We start from the raw sequence: 20456 nt of genomic DNA on the forward strand, positions 1-20456 counted from the left end.
TGCTTCATAATTAGGCGGTGCACAGAAACGCAATACCTTCTTGGTCAGATAGGAAAGCTGACCAAACTCCCGTATATTTTGACATACCGTCAAATTATACAGTTGACACCATAGGAAAGAAAGACTTAAGTGTTCTTATTTCAGTTGGTGAAAATCAGCGGATGTCCATCATGCTTGCTTGCACAGCAGATGGACGTAAATTACCCCCATTCATAGTTTTCATGCAAAAGGCTTTACCAATATCAGAAGTGTTTCTAAAAACTGTAATTGCCCAAGCAAACGAAACTGGGTGGTTTTCAGATGACATGGTGCTGGAATGGATTGGGCGGGTATGTGTGGAATCATCGTCCTGGCACAATGCTTGGTTTATGGAGTCTTTTGGTATTAGATGCGTACGCAGGCCATACAACACCTGCAGTAAAGCGAAAATTACAGGGAAGCAAAACGGACATGGCAGTAATTCCAGGCGGGATGACTTCAATTCTGCAACCACTTGACGTCTGCTTGAATAAACAATTTAAGGGCAAGCTTAAACGCATGTACACAAACTGGCTTTCGAAAAGCAACAGACAACTGACACCAACAGGACGTGTAAAATACGCATGTTTGTCAATGGATTTATGATGCATGGAAGTATGTTTCAAATCAGACTGTGCAACAAGCATTTAAAAAATGTTCGATATACAATGCACTAGATGGTACGGAGGACGATGCTCTGTATGAAGAAATGAGCAACAAGGAATCTAGTGATAGTGACTCAGAATCAAGACTGAGATTTTAAACATTTCATATAAGGGGTATTACAAACCTAATAAAATTTTCTTTAAATTTCAGCGTTTAATTTCTAAGTTATTTCCATTCTTATGCACAGGACACAAAAGCGTGGAGAGCTACATCAAACCAGTCTACAGACTGAAGACAACAACACACACTGCATTTGAACTCATCACTAAAAATCTACTACGAAAATCCGACTGGAAAGACTGTTTGAGACGTATGTCAATATGGCCAATTCTACGTTCTGAATTTTTTCCTACCTGTTGCTAATACGAACTTTTATGAATCGTGAATCACATGCAGTACTCTCTTCACCATAAGAATAATACGAATGTAAACATTATGCCATGTACTCTTTCGTGTTTGCTGCTATCTCATTTAAATCCTGTCTGCCTAATAAACTACGAAACTAGAGTGAGACAACCACAAACATGGAAGAATATACATATAATGTCATGTTTATATTCGTATTATTCTTTTGCTGAATAGTGATATAGTCAGAAAGGAAGCACAGCAACTAACTAGATTTTCAATTCTAAGATGACTCTAATTTCTGTGCAGAATGTAATGTACTAAAGAGACGTCTGCAAAGATTATCAAACGGAGAAAAATTTCTGCTGAACTCTCGTTCAGAACATCTTCTGTCATACGCAGTCAATTATTTGGTTCTTGTTTATCATTATCAAAGAAAGCAGCAGTGTAAGTAACAACAAATAGCAGTCTCTTGCCATTGTTTCACTAATGAGACAATTCCTCCCTTTCTTTTATTGTAAGGGGCGGTAGCGTGCACAAAAGCAAGCCATGCCGTAAGCGGCGACAGGTCATGAACACTCATTATCAGAATGCGACAAACAGTGGATGACAGAGTACAATAATGCATTTTCAGCTTCGAGTTACGTAAACCCATATAACAATGAGAACGGCACTTATCAGATCAAAGCAAAATAAGCAATCAATTCAAACCAGACGAAGCACGTTGAAAGGTCTCTGTTGGATTCCTTTCATGTTAATTTCTTAAATATGTTGTCATTTATGGCATAAATTCCGCGTCTAAATTTACTGTGGTGTTTCTGACTATCTGGGAGGAGATTGGGCAGTGAAACGTGTTACTTTTACACATAAACAAGAACGATCTGTCACACTACTACACTTTAAAACACAGTTTATATGTAATTCATGTCACACAGTCTCATACGGAACCTACATCTGCTTTCTTTTATATACTGTATATGATAAGATACTGTCATCCCCCTTCCCTTCTGTGTGAGAGGATGAATGAGCAAATGTGTTTCTAGTTGCATGCTTGAGGGTAGCAGACAAGCCTGTCTGCTAGAGAACAGCAGGACCAATGTCGGAACAGGTAGCTACGCTTTCTAAAGGCAGAGAGGTTTCCATTCTTAGCATGGTCCTGGCCGTCTCTTGTCATGTTGGTATAGGAAGCTGCCCCTCTGGCCACTTCCGTTTGTATTTGTGAGGCACCCTCAGAAAGGGAGCAGGACAGTCTGCCCGCGGCGAGTGTCTGAAGTGGTAAGATCTCCGGCTAAACGCGTGTCTGCTAAGTCCGTAGGACTATGGATTTCTTAAGTTCAGCCTAACTGAAAATTTAATCACCTTTATTTCAGGTTTAGCTCTAAAATATCTAATGTTATCTTAAATTGCAACGCAGTGTAATTCGCATGTGAAGTAGTTCAGAATATCTTCCGATAGTTTGTCACTACTTTGTGAGTAAAGTGGAACCACGTGTTGATCAGTAACTCTAACTAAGATCATCAATCTTAAATGCGAATGCTCGTGTGATTATAACATCTCGTCTTGACAATATTTTTCAATATAGCAACTTTTCTTTATGTTCAACCCACGTGGGGTGTACTTTGTGAAACCAGTACCACATGCTTATACAATTGTTTGACCCATCAGGTTAATAGTAAGACGATAGTAACCAGTTCGAGGTTTTCCTTTTGTAAATTGCTTTTCGATCTAATTTATTTTAATTATCAAAATTATTGTGGAGTTACACTCTTTGTGTAAACCAAGTTGACCACATGAAGCATGTGGTGTAATCATCAAAATAGCCCTCAGCTATTCTTTTCGGGAAGATTTCACAAAGAGTTAATATGAATTTAGTATACTAGTGTGTGGTAATTACATGACGGACAGGATTGTGCTACGAACGTAACTTCTTTGGGTGAAAATTGAATCGGTTGGTAGTGTTTAATTTTCTCTTGCATATGTTTCAACGTTCTTTGTGTGTTGTTTTATGAATGCAGTGTTGTACGCAGTCTCCCAATCTTGGCCCCCTATTTGATGTGTTCCTTAAGAGTACAAACTCATTTTCACAATCCCAAATAAGGCACCAGCTTAGTTATGAGTCACGTTTAATATGCTGAAATTTCAATGATCAATGTTAAAATAAATTTCCAAATATAAACTGATTTATTTCTTTTTATTTAAATTCTCTTAATATCGTATGCCTATTAAAAGATTATAATTCATGTTAGTCTGGTTGGGAATTTGGTAAGCTAAACTGGATACCTGGTGAAACAGTTGCTCAGTAATGCAAGGTTAACTTCCCCAGACAGCTCACAGCTTTTAACCCACTTTTAATGTCCATCAGCACCGCTAACAACACAAATTAAAGTAACAACGTTATAACGTGAAAAAGGAAGGGCACCCGTATAAATACAGACGGAGTGCCTGACATAGCAATGGCTACCTGATAAAGCTTAACTGCTAAGCTTACGACTCAAACCAAACTACTGTAGCTGTATCTTCATCCAATCGACCTAAATTGTCTCTCATGTTACAATGGAGCAACTTTATTTCGATTTGGAGGTGCGGTCTAAAACTTCCCTCTCCCCTTGAATTTCGAGTCTCAAATTTCAGGTGCAGCTTAGATTCGGGAGTTTTTTTTTCTCCTTGATTTCGCATCTCATTTTTCAGGTGCGGCTTACATTCGAATGCGGCTTAGATTCGAGTAAATACGGCACCCCCATGAACGAAGGTAAAGAATAAGAGATTAAGTTCTGCAATACAATGGCTATACTGAGTCTGCTGTATATAAGTGAGATGCTGATGAATAAAATAAATAACAGAAATAAAATACAGGCATCTGAAATGAGATTTCTGAGAACATTTAAAGATTACTCTATAAAGGTTAAGGATGGACAACAATAGGTTCTTTAAACTTGCTGTTGAATAGCTTCCCTGGGAGAAGAGACATTGGTTGTACTGTGAAAAGATGGTTGTGAAATCTGAGGTCGAAACATGCTACAAGCCAATCCATAAAGAGGATGTAAGTACCTCATCAGACCAAGAAGTTTCAAGACTGGGAAAAAAATAGTTAAGACAGTGGCGTTCTATACAGTCTCCTCTCACTGGAGTACAAGGCACAGAATGTTCATATAAATATCTGAAACTGACAGAAAAGTCGTTCTTTGGGATGTTGTTCAACTTGTGTATTACATGGGCTTGAATATTGCTCATGTCGTCAAGGTGTTGTCCCCTCATGTGTATTTCAGCACTCTGTAACTCTGTCTTGGTTTGTACTGATTACACCAACTCTCATCACCCATGGTGATTTTTTTCCAGAAAATGACTGCCCAAATTTTGAATTTCAATCAAGTGACAGCAATCCACGTGCTGTATTTGTTTGGGAGTCAAGGTGTGCAGGCCTAACTTTGCACACATTTTTCATTTCTTTTAATCATTCTAGAGAAAGTCTTGAAAACCTGACTTAGAGATGTTTTCTCATTGTAATTTTGACACAGTACTGTTGGCATACTATGCCCACACACCCACTATTTAATACTGCCTGCTCACAACAGATTTGTCAAACGCATATCTGTTGTTTACAGTTGTTAGTTAAAGCTACCTCCATAGTTACTGTGCTCACATCACTTACAGAACAGGAATAAAATCAGTACTGGAACTATTTGAACGGATGGTGTAAGAAAATAAGCAAGTAAGTAAATAAATATGCTGCATTCACAGTGGCACCGACAACAGTCATCAGATGTCGTTGCCAAAGGTTGCCCAATAACATCAGCCGACAACTTTGTCACTGTGCTTCCGATCTCATTTGTCAGTTTTTGATGGGATCGAGGATGTTAGGTTAGGTTGGAATCTATTTTATGAACGAAGTAAGTTATATTTTAACCTCCAAGGATGGGACGGATACCACAATGCCTCTGTGCTTGGAGGAAAGTGCTGCAGTGCACTTTTGCCATTAAAAAATGCATGTAAATGAGCTATATCTGTCTCGAAAAGAACATGGCGTGTACAGAAAGTACTGTCCTCAGTTACTGGAAGTATCAGACAAATCTTATAAATATATGATATTAAGGAAAAAGCACCATCCAACAATAGTTAAAAATGCTTTAACTTTGTGCTGCCACTTTCCTTCTCTCACCAGAAATTTGTGTCAGAATGGGCAACTACCTTAGAAACTAACAGCCCATAATTGATGTTTTTCATATTTAAACGTATATAATACGAAAGTATGTAGTTTTAGTGATACAATGCACTAATGATCTTTCTAAGACACATTGTTCAGAATGTGTTTTATTGTGATACTGTGGCAGGATGTGCAACTGTGGTGTGTTAAGTTTTTGCCACTGAGAGTATGCTCACATAATGGTTAATTTATATGGTAAAAGAACATGTTTCTATTATATGGTACATGGATAAAATGTGTGTGTAAGTAAGCAAATATTATCTAATTAACGAAAGGTAGATCTGTGGTTTCACAGGAGTTCACTTTATTCTAAAAATTGTGAAAATTAATGCAGTACTGGCAGGACATTCAGATAATCTGATTCTAGTACACTTCTCAGCTCTCTAAACACTTACCCAGTGGATTTGAGATAGGAAGTAATAATATAACTGGAGACAGTATTATTTCAGATTGGGTGTTGCTTTTAATTTTAAAAAAATCAACAATACTGTGTTGTCTTTTAGTGCACTTGCACAGCTCCAAAAATTCAATACTGAATACATTAAAAATTTTGTAGTATAGGTATCTGAGGTGCAAGAATGAAAATATTAGATTTTAAATCAGTATTTACAGCATCGTAAATAACATCCAACATATCACACACAAACTTTGAAACTGCACTTTTCGGAATGTGGTGTAAGCCTAATATTAGAAAGATGTACTCAACAGAAGTCAAATATCATAGTGTCACTTCTAGTTTTACTTGAACCAAAACTGCATCTTTGATGTGAGAATCTGATTTTTTAATAGATCTCTAATCACACTCCAAGTAGGGGCCTGCTCGAAATCTGTTTTGTTGAATTTAACATTGTGCAGGCATAGGTCAATTAACCTTCAATCACTGTCATTCATTAAACATATGAAAGACAAATACGAAGTTTAGTGTAAGATACTCTGAACATCTAAAGCACTGCAAAGTGGAAACACATACGTACACCACATTTGCAAAGCACTTCATCTAGCAGAATCACCACCCTACTTCCATAAAAATGACGCCAGTAAGCAGCAATAATAATTTGTAGACAGCTGATGTCCACCTACCACAACCCAAAAAGATCCACTTCAGTAATTTTACGCCAAAGATAAGCCGTCCTTGCCACTTGAACAAATTATATTTTTAGGTTATAATCCACACCTAAAATTTCTGATAAAGATTTTGCCCACTTGTGGTTTTCAATAAGCCTGCAATTTCAGTCCATAGATCCCAAACTATATCCTGGTTATGATATTTTTTATGCTCAAGATGCCACAAACTCCGCCTTTGACTAAACTTATCAGCTTCTCATGAACAGTTCATGTTTCGTGTCGTGTTAGCCATTATGGGGGTGGGGGGGGAACTATTTGAATTTCACCGGTTGTAGTCTGAAATATATAAATTCAGACAATGAGGTTAGCTACACTGTGACCGCACACAGATAGTGGCGAACTGATTTGAAATGATCAGCTGTCCTTCTCCGATGTCGGTCGTCGGCAGAATCTACTGATACAGGTGCCACTGTGATGCAGCCTAAGTATAAATTTATACAACGTGCAGAAAACACACTATGAACCATTTTACTTACTTTTTTCCAAAGAGCATTAATTGCTTGCATCTGCAGGAGTTGTAACTTCCGCTCACTTTCCAAAGCGGCTCTTGTTGCTTGCATATCAGATGAAAGCTTTCTGTAAGTTGTAACACATATTAAATCTTTGTTCCATAAGGTTATCCACAGGTTTTTATTTAAAAACTTGTATTAGATGCACAAGAATAATGCATAAGACATAAGTACAGTGACAAGCTAACCAAGTCTGCAAATGACCCAGTAAACTCAGTTTGCAAGCGACACATTATTTTTCTGAGTAATCCATAGTGATAACAGGATGTAAAATTATAAACCATCATTATCTATGTTTTGTTCTTTGATGCTCCTTGACAAGAATTTTCCTTACCTTACATCACCAACTCTTTATCTTATACAGTGAAGGACAGATCCATGACTTGGTGTGATGTTTCACTTTCATAAACTTTTATCCATAATTTTTTGCCTGTTTCCAATCTACCTTTTCCTCATGACCTCTGTCCTAGCAGTTAAGCTATACACCAGCTAAGCCGCAGATGCCTTTTACTGTCCTTAGGTTAGTTAGGTTTAAGTAGTTCTAAGTTCTAGGGCACTGATGACCTCAGATGTTGAGTCCCATAGTGCTCAGAGCCATTTGAACCACTTTTACTGTCCTACAATGTATTATTTTTCTAAGTCATGGATAATGAAATAAACATTATACTGTGAGGGTACAGATATACAAATTAAAAATTTGGGAGTGCCATGCATCGCATGATGGAGCCCCTCTATGACGAAGTTTCTCGATGATGGTCAACAATGATCTGTAAAATGGAGTAAAGAAAAATTTTGTCAATAGCCTTGGAACAGTTCATTGATGCTTGTATGACTAATGAGTTGTAACTTGAATTGTGATTTAAGTCTGTTTGTAATCTGGCAAATAAAACCAGATCATCTTCCAGAACAATTGAATATTTCTTCTTTCTAAAAAGCAATTTTCAAAAAGAACTTATGGAAGAAGTGGGGAGTTCTGCTGGCTGAAGGTAAAAGTCAGCATAAAGATGACGAAACCCCTATAAAACATTTTCCAAATCACTAGAATCAAATAGCTGGTGATAAAAGAACTTTTGCTGGAAAATTTATGAAACAGGTTACACACATGAAAGGCCAAAGATAGCATAACTCAGCTTAAAAGCACAACATTCTACTGAACTTCTAAATAATAATAATAATAATAAATGTACAAACAGTAGAACAAATAAGAAGCATGGGACTAATAGAGAAAACAACAAAAAATCATTGCCTAAGAAAAATAAATGAAGGCAAGACGTTTGTTCAAAAAAAAACAACTGATACACAGTTTCAATAAAATTGGTCTGGGTGTGTGAACACATCGCTATGTAATGAAAGTACTAACAGCTTGAATGCAGGATGCCTGTGAAAGCAGCTGGAATGTTAGTAGTTTTATCACATCATGATGTGGTCTCACACCAAAAAGACCTTTACTGAAACAGTTTCTGGCAATGAAAGATTCACTTTGCCATTAATTTACTGACCTCAAACTGCATAATGGGTACAGTACCACTGACAACAAAACCGACTTTTAATATTATTGCTCGAACAGTCCACGGGTGTACTGTTGGTTCATAGTGTCCAACGGGCACAATATTTCGGTGATCAGACATGTCACCATCATCAGGTGCACTGACGAACTGAGTTCCTGAGGGCGGGCGGCCATCCTAAATCCCCTTCCCCCACGAGGCATTCTCTCTGAGGTCCACGCCCGCGGCCGCACGTCGGCGGTCGCTGGGAGGCTGGCGTCAGTGTAACTGCCTCGTCCGCCCTGGTCGCTTGAACGAGCGACCAGGGTGGACGAGGCAGTTACACCGATGCCACCACAGACGCCGACGCCAGCCTCTTAGCGACTGGCGATGTGCGGCCGCGGGAGCGGACCTCGGAGAGAACGCCTTGCAGGGGAAGGGGATTTAGGACGGCCGCCCGCCCTCAGGAGCTCAGTTCGTCAGTGCACCTGATGATGGTGACATGTCTGATCATCGAAATATTGTGCCCGTTGGACACTATGGAATGACAGTACACTCGTAGATTGTTCGAGCAAGAAATATGCCGGGAGAAGTTAAAGAATCACATTTAATATTATTCATCACAGTTGGTATACGAGACACAAATATATTAATTTTTTAACATATAGGGAAGAAATCTGCCTTGAGTAACAAACCATAATATTCGAGATTTTCCACACACACACACACACACACACACACACACACACACACACAGAGAGAGAGAGAGAGAGAGAGAGAGAGAGAGAGAGAGAGAGAGAGAGAGAGAGAGAGGTTAATTACAAATACCAAAGAAGGAATGTGATGAAATATTTACCGCTAAACCATCAGATTAATTAGTCATAGTTGTGAAATAGTAACATGACTCACCAGAAGAATGGCACAATTAGAGGCCAACCTGGGGGAAGACCAACTTCAGATGCAGAGAAATAGAGCATGTGAAGCCATAGTGACCCAACAACTCATTTTAACAGATAGGTTGGGGGGTTGGGTGTGGGGGGTGGTGGTGGGGGGAAGGAAAATCCAAATTTATACCATACGTAGATTTAAAAAAAAAAGACTGCTACCTTGCATACAGTCTTTGAAATGCAGGCAGTAGCATGAATAAAATACAGGGAACAAAAGATTATCTACAACTGTGAAACCGAGGCAGTAATTAAGAATGGAGTAACACTGGGTTGTAATCTATCACTCACATCATTCAACCTGCACTGAGAGCAAGCAGTAAAAGAAATCAAGGAGACATCTTAATAGGGAAAATGTGAAATAACTGATGGCAGAAGTAAAAAAGACTGGCAGTGCCAAGACAAGTTTTCCTGGAAGAGAATTATGTTGATGTCAAATGTAAATTTAATAGTGAGGAAGTGTTTTTTGAAAGTATTTCAATTGTAGCTTTATATGGAAGTGAAATGTTTATAATAAGCAAAACAAGAAAAAAAAATCTTTTCAAAGGTGGTGCAATAGAAGTATTCTGAAAACCAGGTACTGTAAGTAGATCAAGATACTAACAAAGATATACTGAATCAAAATGGGTAGGAAAGAGCTTTATGGCACAATTTGATTAGGCATGAACACAGTAAGAGGGTTCAAATGTATATTACAAAGTGGATATTTCGGAACCCGATACCAGTTGCAGGTTGCCTATCTAATAGCTTCCAGCGACAACAAAAATTTGCTTTTGATATTTCATGTAATTATTGCCCAAATTTAAAACAGACATAAACTGCTCATTAAGAGTTATAGTTTTACTACTTCCAACAAATATTACATGCAATTTCAAACTTTTATGAAACTTTTTCTCTCCGACACTCCCACAAAGAGATGAAAGGAAAAAGTTTCTCACTTAACTACATTTTCTAGACACAAAGGAATTAAAGACATTAGCTGTCGGTGGGCACTGATTTATACCAATGGGACAAGCTGAAAATTTATGCCATGTCAGGATTTGCAACCAAACCTCCTGCTTACTAGGTAGCTGCGCTGACCACTATGCCATTCGGACACAGTGGTCTCCACAACCACATGGACTACCCTACCATGTCATCCGTCAAACACAAGCACTTGCACTTGCCCGCGAAAGGCAAAGGTCCCGAGTTCGAGTTTCGATCTGGCACACAGTTTTAATCTGCCAGGAAGTTTAATATCAGCACACACTCCGCTGTAGAGTGAAAATTTCGTTCTAGAAACATCCCCCAGGCTGTGGCTAAGCCATGTCTCCGCAATATCCTTTCTTCCAGGAGTGGTAGTTCTGCAAGGTTCGCAGGAGAGCTTCTGTGAAGTTTGGAAGGCAGGAGACGAGGTAGTGGCGTAATTAAAGCTGTGAGGACGGGGCATGAGTGGTGCTTGGGTAGCTCAGTTGGTAGAGCACTTGCCCGCAAAAGGCAAAGGTCCCGAGTTCGAGTCTTGGTCCGACACACAGTTTTAATCTGCCAGGAAGTTTCACAAATTATCAACTAATACCACACACTACCGATGTAGTGCCCCTGCTCACTGGCCTCATTACTTGCAGCATCTCGCCAATTGCCATTAACAGTTCGAGCTTGGTATGCATCTGTACTGAAGGTATAACTGGCTGTCATCACCTTAATTATATGCATGTCATGTCTGAAAGACTGGACACCACATATATGTACTAGATTTTGTCCTTTCATGCAGAAAATCTTCAGCATCAAACATGCTGTTTTAATTTATTAATTCTTTACTACAAACTCTATTTGCAACCCAGTTTACAGACAGTATCCACATATACCACTGACTGTAGCTGCACAATTACATCACTGTTTGATGCATAGTTCAGGAGATATGACGTGAAACATTGAGACTTGTGAAAAATTTTCTTCTGCTTAAAAAGGAGTGCAAATTAGCCAGGCTATATTCACCCTGTGTTTTATAACGACTGTGCTCAGTGACTTCCAACACACTTTAAATACAATTTCAAATCTCTTCTAAATTTTCTCTCTCTTACAGGCCTATTTTAAATATTTAACACGTTAACTCATTCGTTAATGTACAGTGAGTAGCTATGTGGATGTGACAAGACTTCCACAAGACAAATTATCATGGAGAGCAGCATCATACTAGTCTTCTGACTGAAGGCAGAAGCAGCAGCAACAACAACAAAACTATGACAAAAAAGAGTACTTTTTATAAAAACCAGCTATCTGGAACTAGTAATGATTGCACAAAACTGAAGCACAGAAACTTAATGAAACACTGTTTTGCCTAGTACTGTAGTTTCCTTATGTGGACTGTGTTGTACATCACTACATCAAACACTGTTCCTTTAAACTTCCTGTGTGAGTGCATTCTGTCATGAAACAACATTACCTATTATGGGGGGGGGATCCCCATTGTCACTGCAACAATTGCCATGAAATACTGGAAACTAGTAAGTGCCCTTCCCACAGATCCATGAGCCACAATCAAACTGTAATTCTGAAACACAGTTAAAGCTCTTATTACCAGTTTCTGGTCAAGTGATGGTAAATGGATCATGTTGCAATGCTGGTTCACATAATCAGGTGTGCGCATGTATAAAGCAAAACACCTTCTTTCCTTCGTATGTGGGCTGTGTGGTTTTTACAGACCCAATACTAAGTTGGGTGCTAGCTGGTTGGTTTGGGGAGTAAAGGGAGCAAACTATGGGGTCACCAATCCCTCTTTTCTCATTTAAAAAGTTCTCGAGTTAAACAGCCCAAAAAGGAATCGCAGAAAGTAAAAGGCGTAAAACTAACATTGAATCGCATTGAAAGACAAAACTACATAAGCTTACAGAAAGGGGAAAACATACACTAAAAGGAAAAGATAATGGAAGGTATTAAAGTAGCATAGCAGATGGCCTCGGCGCTCGTTCACAAAAATAAAAAAGGATGAACCAGCCACCCTACACACACTAAAATCTCAAGCCTGAAAGACAAGCTTAGAGGAACAAATATAGGGAAAAGATGAACACCAAGGTGAACAAACAGCAAAGAAAGTGTGAGGAAGAGTTAAAATAGAGGGAGGGTGGAGGCGTGGGAGTGAACGCCAGATGCCCACCCTTAGATTGTGTGATAAATTAAGTGGGCACTGAACATCAGTCCCAAAAAGCGGTAAGTCTCCACTTCATAAAGTAGTTGGTCATTGAGGTAAAGTTCTGGATATGGGTGGACACTATGACGACAACCGTGCACGATGCAAGTCTTGGCGGCTGAAACATGAAAGCCATGAGCGAGGGCCCACAACTGCTGCTTCCATATGGCTCCCTGCAACTGGAGTTCAGACACACCAATGGAAGCGGAACAGAAGGAAATACAAATGTCATCAGCACATAGGAGAGGAGATACTGAGGACCCTAACTCTAGAGCGAGGCCATTAACGACAATTAAAAAGAGTGGGACACTAAGGACAGAGCCCCGCAGGACCCCATTCTCTTGTATATGGGGCGCAGTGTGGGAAGCACTGCCGCAGCGACCCCACTCATGCAAAGTAGCGAGGATGTGGTGTCAAAAGGCGTATCGAATGGCAGACTCCAGGTGCACAAAGTTGTCAACAGTGGAGTGCCCTTGGCGAAAACTGCCCTTGTACTGAGCCAGAAGGCCCCAAACCCTAGGAGCCAACACGATCGCCAACTCACCATACATTCAAACAGCTTGCACAGAACGTTGGTGAGGTTGATCGGAGGATAGCTATCCACATCTAGCGGGTTCTTACCAGGCTTTAGCACTAGAACAATGACACTTTCCCACCACTGCGATGGAAATTCGCCATCGCTCCAGATACGGATGAAGACGGCAAGAAGGTGGCGCTGGTAATCCACTGACAGTTGTTTAATCATTTTGGAATGAATATGGTCTGGGCCAGGGGATGTGTCAGGACATTTGGAAAGGGCACTGAGAAATTCCCATTCACTGAACGGAGCATTATATGGCTCAGGGTGACTTGGAGCAAAAGAGAGATGATGATGTTCCACCTGCTGTTTGAGGAGACAAAAGGTGGGGCAGTAATTTGCAGGCGCAGAGGCGCAAGCATAATGTTCAGCAAGACACTCTGCAATTATGCCTCAATTGGCAGGTACACCTCCATGTGTGGAAATTTCAGTATCAGGTACACTGCAGGGTCTGATAGCTGTCAAGTCATCTGAGCTTGGTAAAATTGGGAAGGAGAGCTTCGTGCTCCAATGGTGGAGAGGTATCATTCCCAACATTCCTGCTTCCACTGTTTGATGAGTAGGCGCTTATGATGTTGGAGGACCCTCCTATGGTCTCTAATGGCTGCAGTGATTTCTGGCAACCACCAAGGTATGGACTTCAGCCAGGAACAACCTGGTGAACAAGGGACTGCCGATTCAGCTGATGGTGCGGATCACCTCATCAGTGTTGCCATGCAATGGAGATTCAACAGTGGTAGCGGAGGTGAAAAAATCCCAGTCAGCCTTGGTAAGACCCCACTAAAGTGGAAAGTGGTCACTAGCAGACAAGTTGTCATGATCTCCCCAGTGGATAGAGGGGAAGAAGGCCAGGACTGCCAACAGAGAGATCATTTGCCAAGTAATATGCCAAGTGTCACACTGAAGTGAGTGGGGGCACATGTTTTTAGGAGGCAAAGGTCGAGTTGAGTTAGTAGGTCCTCAACATCTTTACCACAGCCAGTGACCTTGGTTTCACCCCAAAAAGAGTTATGGGTGTTAAAATCACCCAGACGAAGAAAAGGTGGGGGAGTTGCGAAATTAGTGCAGCCTATACATGGGGTTGCACTTCACCATCTGGAGGGAGGTAGATGTTACAGATGGTAATTTCCTGCGTTGTCTTCATCCTGACAGCCACAGCTTCTAAAGGTGTGTGAAGGGGGCACAGGTTTGCTACAGACAGAGGAAAGGACCTAGATAAAAACTCCACCTGACAGTCTGTCACAGTCACTAGTGTTTTTGTAGTACCCTCCATAGTCACAAAGGACGGGGGTCCGCACTGTGAGAAACCAGGTTTCCTTGAAGGGCAGTGCCAAAAGTAGGTGTAACACTTAAAGAGTTGTCATAACTCAGCCAGGTAGGAGAAGAAAACCACTGTAGTTCCACTGGAGGATACCACTTTTGGTAGTCGGGGAAGGCATGAAGTGACCAAGAAGGCAGTTTATGCCTCAGCATCACCTGCTGCCACCGGTTGAGTATTTGTATCAATTTCCACTGCGGGTGAGGTGTTGGCAATATCCAGGTCCTCAGGGGACGCTAAAATCTCCACCTCATCCTCAGACACAGAACTTGTAGGGAGTGGCGATGTTGGGGCCACCGGAGGGTCCCATTTCTTAGTAGACTACTTCTTCGTCTGCTTGTTCTCTCGCTTCTCTATAGGGGCTTGCTGGGGGGACTTCTCCAAAGTCGCTTCAGGCATGGAGGAAGACCGTGAAGCCCTTCATCCAGCAGCTTGTGGGTCCTTCAGCCACTGGCGAGTGTCCACATTTGCATTAGTGGAGACCTTGGAAGGGAGAGAGGGAGAGTCCCAAGCGACCCCTTCAGTGCGAGAGGAGGCGGAGGAGACTGTAGTCTATCCATCTGTGGGATGTGGACCGATGTCTCTGGCACTTGGAGGGGTATTGCTCTCAAAGTAGGTGCTTTGGGAGCAACAGAAGAAGATATGCATCCAACCGCCAAGGTTGATGTTAACGTAGATACAGCACACATAGATGTCGAGGGGTGGAGTGCAACTGTTCAAATTTACATCTAGCCATTTGGTAAGTCAGCCGGTCCAGCATATTGTACTCTATAATTTTCTGCTCCTTTAGGAGTACCGTGCAGTCTGGCATGAAGGGAGAGGTGCTCTGAACAGCTGACCCAAGTGGGAGGAGGTGCACATGGAGTATTGGGACACAGTGGACGACCGCAGTCTCAACATGTGCCCGACACTTAAAGCACAACATAGGGTGGCGGACGTTTGGCTTTATGTAACATAAGTATACCATCACCTTGACCTTTTCAGGCAATTAATCACCCTCAAAGACCTAGATGAAAGCACCGGTAGCAACCCTATTTTCTTTGGGTCCCCTGTAGACCCGCCAGATGAAGTAAACACCTTGTCTAAATTGGCACAGAGCTTGTCGTCAGACTGCAAGAGAAGATCACGATGGAAAATAAGACCCTGGACCACGTTGAGGCTTTTATGGGGGGGTGACAGAAACGGGAATATCACCCTGCTGGTCACAGGTGAGCAACGCCCGGGACTGGGCTGGAGAAGCTGTCTGAATGAGGACTGCCCCACTTCTCATTTTCGACAGTGTAGCCACTTCTCCAAACTTGTCCTCAAGGTATTTGACAAAAAATAGAGGCTTTGCAGCCAGAAAGGAGTCCCCAACCATTCTGCTGCAGATTAAATACCTTGGCAAATAAGACTCGCTCTTTTCCACAGTTCTACGTTCCTCCAATGGTATGGCTAGGGAGGGGAATGATTTGAGGTAATATCTCTCAGCATTAAAGTTGATTTTTCCTTTTCTGGGACTGCTGTGGGTCATCCGCACTGATGGCACCCAGTCCTACCAGGGGCTCTCTCCACGGCCACCACCTGGCTACAGCAAAGGCCACATGGTGTGATGGCCATCGCCGGGAGCCCCAATGCCCCAACAAGATGGGAATCTGCTCCTTGGCATACGTAGAGAGTTTGCAGCTCAGGCATCAGCAGTGCAATCCCTGTATTGTTAACCACAATGGACTGGCTACTGTGCTGGACATTGGATGCCAAGGAATCCAATATTGTCCTGGGGATGAAAGAGGACAGTGGACTAGGGAAGCAGATGATGTACCCTGTAAGCTGTCTTTGCCCAGATAACTGGATTGCACATGGAGTTGCAGATCCAGGACAATATGAGGTGCAGAAGGTCTAATTGCACACTGGATATATGGCACACCACATAAGGCGTCCTTCCCCAAATGGCCCGTGCTTCAGATAATTTTGAAACGTGTAGGTCAAACCCTGAAAGGGGACAATAACTGATTAGGGCAAAAAGTTTCTTTTGGAGGGTAACCTCAAAACCACACCAGACAGACATTCTGTTCTTCTTTAGGGAGTATATACATCCTCAAGTGAGGATATTCCAACCAAAGATACTTCTCTGAAAGAAAAATAACCATAGCAATTATTCAATCTCAAGTGCAGTAGGTCGAGACACTGTCCATTGGGCTGTAACTTGTAATGAAAATGACAACTGCAAATGTAGCAGTATCCACGTTGACAATGATGGAAGGCAAATAAACGTAAATGAGGAGATCCCATGCAGCAGAATGTGTCTACTAATGATGTATAAAATAATATTCCTGAATCAGATAGAAATCAGTTATTTAAAAAGAGGACAAAACGGAGATGGAAACATTAGTACAGAAACCAAAATAGGAAGACCAGGAACAAATGTTGCATCCAAAACAAGGACTACTTTACTCAAAGAAATGTCTTCCAAGAAGCTAAAAAGTTCCAATGTCTTCTGTCCCTGCAAATGTTTCGAAAGAGAGAGGACATTGCTAGGAAAGAATGTGACAAATATTATAATGCTGAATCTTCTGATGCCCAGCAGGCATATTTGCTCATTGTTTTCAGATTTCGAAAACATCAAGCAAAGAAAGTTTAGTAGGTTATATGGACTGCGTGGAGAGGTCATATTTAAACTATTCTTTTTACGGGCATTAAGGAGATCAAGTTGTAAAGTAAATAATGCTTTGCAAAAAACAAAATGCCCTGTAGGGCTTTGTGATTGTCGTGGAGCAGGTGGTGGAAAAATAAAATTGGTGCTACTAGTCTACAGGAGATAATTTAATACATTAAGAAAGTCCCCAAATATAAATCTTTAATGTTATTTGTAGTGTTGAAATTGTTTTGTGTTTCAAAAAATCAATGAAAGATATTCCCCAGCAACAATAATGACACTTTTCTTACCTTCAGTATGTTTTTCAATAATGTTTAGCTTAGAAAACATTTACCATTTATTTGACCTTTGATTACAATATACTGCACCTCATCAAGTTGTGAAAGCCATGGTTCACTAATAATGCCTTATTGTTACAATAGGTCTAATGCCGTGTTTGTTATGCATAACGAGACCAACAGATTTTCAAGTCTTTTAGTCTACTGATGAATAACAGAAGCTTATGAGCGGCAGTTGAATATAAATAGGCTAACAATAATTTTCATTATTTTTTCATGTTGTTTAGAATGTAATTACGCTGAGGTTCCACTCCTAACTGAAACAGTACTAAGCATGCTTCAGTATAAAACAGGTTCAACAATGTTACATTTTGAAAGGAGTGGAAAATTTGGGCTCCACTATCTCACTATGATATTTTGGCACGAAAGAAATGGATCAAACCTCTGGCAATAACATTTGTAGATTTTAAGAAGACATACGACTGTCTCCACAGACCTTCGGTATTAAAAATTTTAAGAAATCTAGGACTCCAACCAAAACTAATTAAAATAACACAACTCACTCTAACCAACACCAAATCAAAAGTGAAGTTTAGAGGAGAAATTTCGGAACCATTCCTCATAAAAACAGGCTTAAGACAAGGTGACTGCCTACCACCATTACTGTTGAACTGTGCACTGGAGTACATAATGAGAGAATGGTACAAGGACAATCCAAAGATAAGAACTGGAAGTGTAAAAGTGGATATTAGCTTAAACTGCTTGGGATTCGCTGATGATCTTGCTCTCCTAGCCAACACCGTTCAAGAAGCCAGGCAACAAGTGAAATCACTACATGAAATAGCAGAGAAAGTAGGCCTTAGAATATCATTTGAAAAAAAAAAAAACAGAGATTATGCTAACTGATCCACCACTTGCAAAGAAAATTACAATATGAGAACAGGAAATCAAAATTGTTGATAAATTTCAATATTTAGGCGAAATAATAACATACAATCTAAATGGGAAGCCATCATGGCAGAATAGAATAAAAAACTGAACTACGCAAATTACATTACCAAAACTACGTACAACAAAAAAAGCCTATCCATAGATGCAAAATTGAAACACTATAAAACAGTTACACAACCAGAAATAACATGTTGTTGTTGTTGTTGTGGTCTTCAGTCCTGAGACTGGTTTGATGCAGCTCTCCATGCTACTCTATCCTGTGCAAGCTTCTTCATCTCCCATTACCTACTGCAACCTACATCCTTCTGAATCTGCTTAGTGTATTCATCTCTCGGTCTCCCTCTACGATTTTTACCCTCCACGCTGCCCTCCAATGCTAAATTTGTGATCCCTTGATGCCTCAAAACATGTCCTACCAACCGATCCCTTCTTCTAGTCAAGTTGTGCCACAAACTTCTCTTCTCCCCAATCCTATTCAATAGCTCCTCATTAGTTACATGATCTACCCACCTTATCTTCAGCATTCTTCTGTAGCACCACATTTCGAAAGCTTCTATTCTCTTCTTGTCCAAACTATTTATCGTCCATGTTTCACTTCCATACACGGCTACACTCCATACAAATACTTTCAGAAACGACTTCCTGACACTTAAATCTATACTTGATGTTAACAAATTTCTCTTCTTGAGAAACGCTTTCCTTGCCATTGCCAGTCTACATTTTATATCCTCTCTAACATATGCAGCTGAAACTATTTTCAAAACAACTAATACAGCAGAAATTGACAGAATACTAAAAATAGAAAGAAGACATGTATAAATAAACAGTATAAAATAAATGGACAATGGAGAATAACATCAAATGAAACAGTATGTAAGAAAATAGAACCAGTCATGAGCACGATAAGGAAGAAACGCATCTCATTCTTTGGACATCTTATGATAACTCCAGAAAACAGAATTAGTAAAAAAATAATACAAAAACTGTGGAATAGCAAGAGCGACATTAAATGGATCACAGAAATTAAGAAAGATATAAAAGAACTCCAAATTACAGTAGATGACCTAAAAAACAAGACAGAGAAAACCAGAATACTGCAAGACCCGCAAACCAGACTACAAATGAAAATCAAAAAAAGGAGTACAGGAAGAGTGGTCTCAGATGAAGAAAGAAAGAAAATATCTGAAAGAATGAAGAAATACTGGGCAGACAGAAGAGCAAAACACCTTTCATATAAGAATAGACTCTAATAATTATATTACCTAAATATCATATTAAGTTACTGTAGAGCCAAATTGTATCCCTGTATAACAACTTGTTTACAACTTTGTATTTTTTGACTAAAGTGGTCCAATGAAGGCCATAAAATGAAATTAAAATAAATAAATAAAAATACTCTTCTATGTACTACAAGGTTACTATTATTAAGATAATAGTTTCCTGTCAGTTTCAAATGAGATCTGTACGCTGTAAGTGATGCCAATTTTTAAACTGATTATTATCAAATAGCTTTTAAATGATCTTTTTTCTCATGTACTGGAACATCAGATACAGTCACACACTGACTCGTAAGAAAAGGAGTAAATGAAAGACTGCAAAAGATTGTGTGTGGGAGTTCTGGCACTTTTTCACCACCTGAGATAATTCTTTAATTTGAAATGATGAGTAAATCAAAAACTGTGGTACATTTTGTCATTGGCCATAATTTTACTCCCTGAAGTCTATGAAAGCACGTTTCTTTATTTCCCATTTTTCCTTTTCCTAAGGAATAGGAAGCAAAACATTTTAATATTTTAAGGAAACAATTGTTATCATCTGCTTATAATGCAAATCAGCACATGTGCTGTGGCTGGGAGGTTTTTAAGTAACTAACTAAATAAATAAACAACTGTTCAAAAAATGGAAGCTACAGTCATAAAACAAAGCGGATTACAGACTTTTGTCTATACATGATCATATGGTTGAATACAAAGAGCTCTCTCTCTCTCTCTCTCTCTCTCTCTCTCTCTCTCTCTCTCTCTCTGGCACTCATACACGTGGTACCACAAATATAGTATAGTTAATTTCACTGGCAAATGTGACAACTTACTGAATGTACTGGTGTGTTCTGGAATCATGAAGAGTGCGGTATATGGCCTGAACACTCTTGTTAAGATTGCGAGTCTGGTAACCGCGCCACATTCTTTGTATGCATGTTGCAGCTTTCTCTGTTAGGATACAAAAACCACAATTATTTTCT

The 20456-nt window shown here is 40.1% G+C and overlaps 1 protein-coding gene across 1 annotated transcript in view; it reads right to left on the reverse strand.

Moving 5' to 3' along the window:
• The window catches only part of LOC124621822, a 182004-nt gene that overhangs the window by 48604 nt on the left and 112944 nt on the right, over positions 1–20456 (reverse strand). The window contains exons 12-13 of the mRNA XM_047147261.1: positions 20307–20424; positions 6832–6931 (exon numbers count right to left, since the gene is read on the reverse strand). Coding sequence (XP_047003217.1) covers positions 6832–6931; positions 20307–20424 — 218 coding nt within the window. The remainder of the gene's footprint in view (positions 1–6831; positions 6932–20306; positions 20425–20456) is intronic.

This window comes from Schistocerca americana, chromosome 7, assembly GCF_021461395.2.
Source record: "Schistocerca americana isolate TAMUIC-IGC-003095 chromosome 7, iqSchAmer2.1, whole genome shotgun sequence".
NCBI lineage: Eukaryota > Metazoa > Arthropoda > Insecta > Orthoptera > Acrididae > Schistocerca > Schistocerca americana.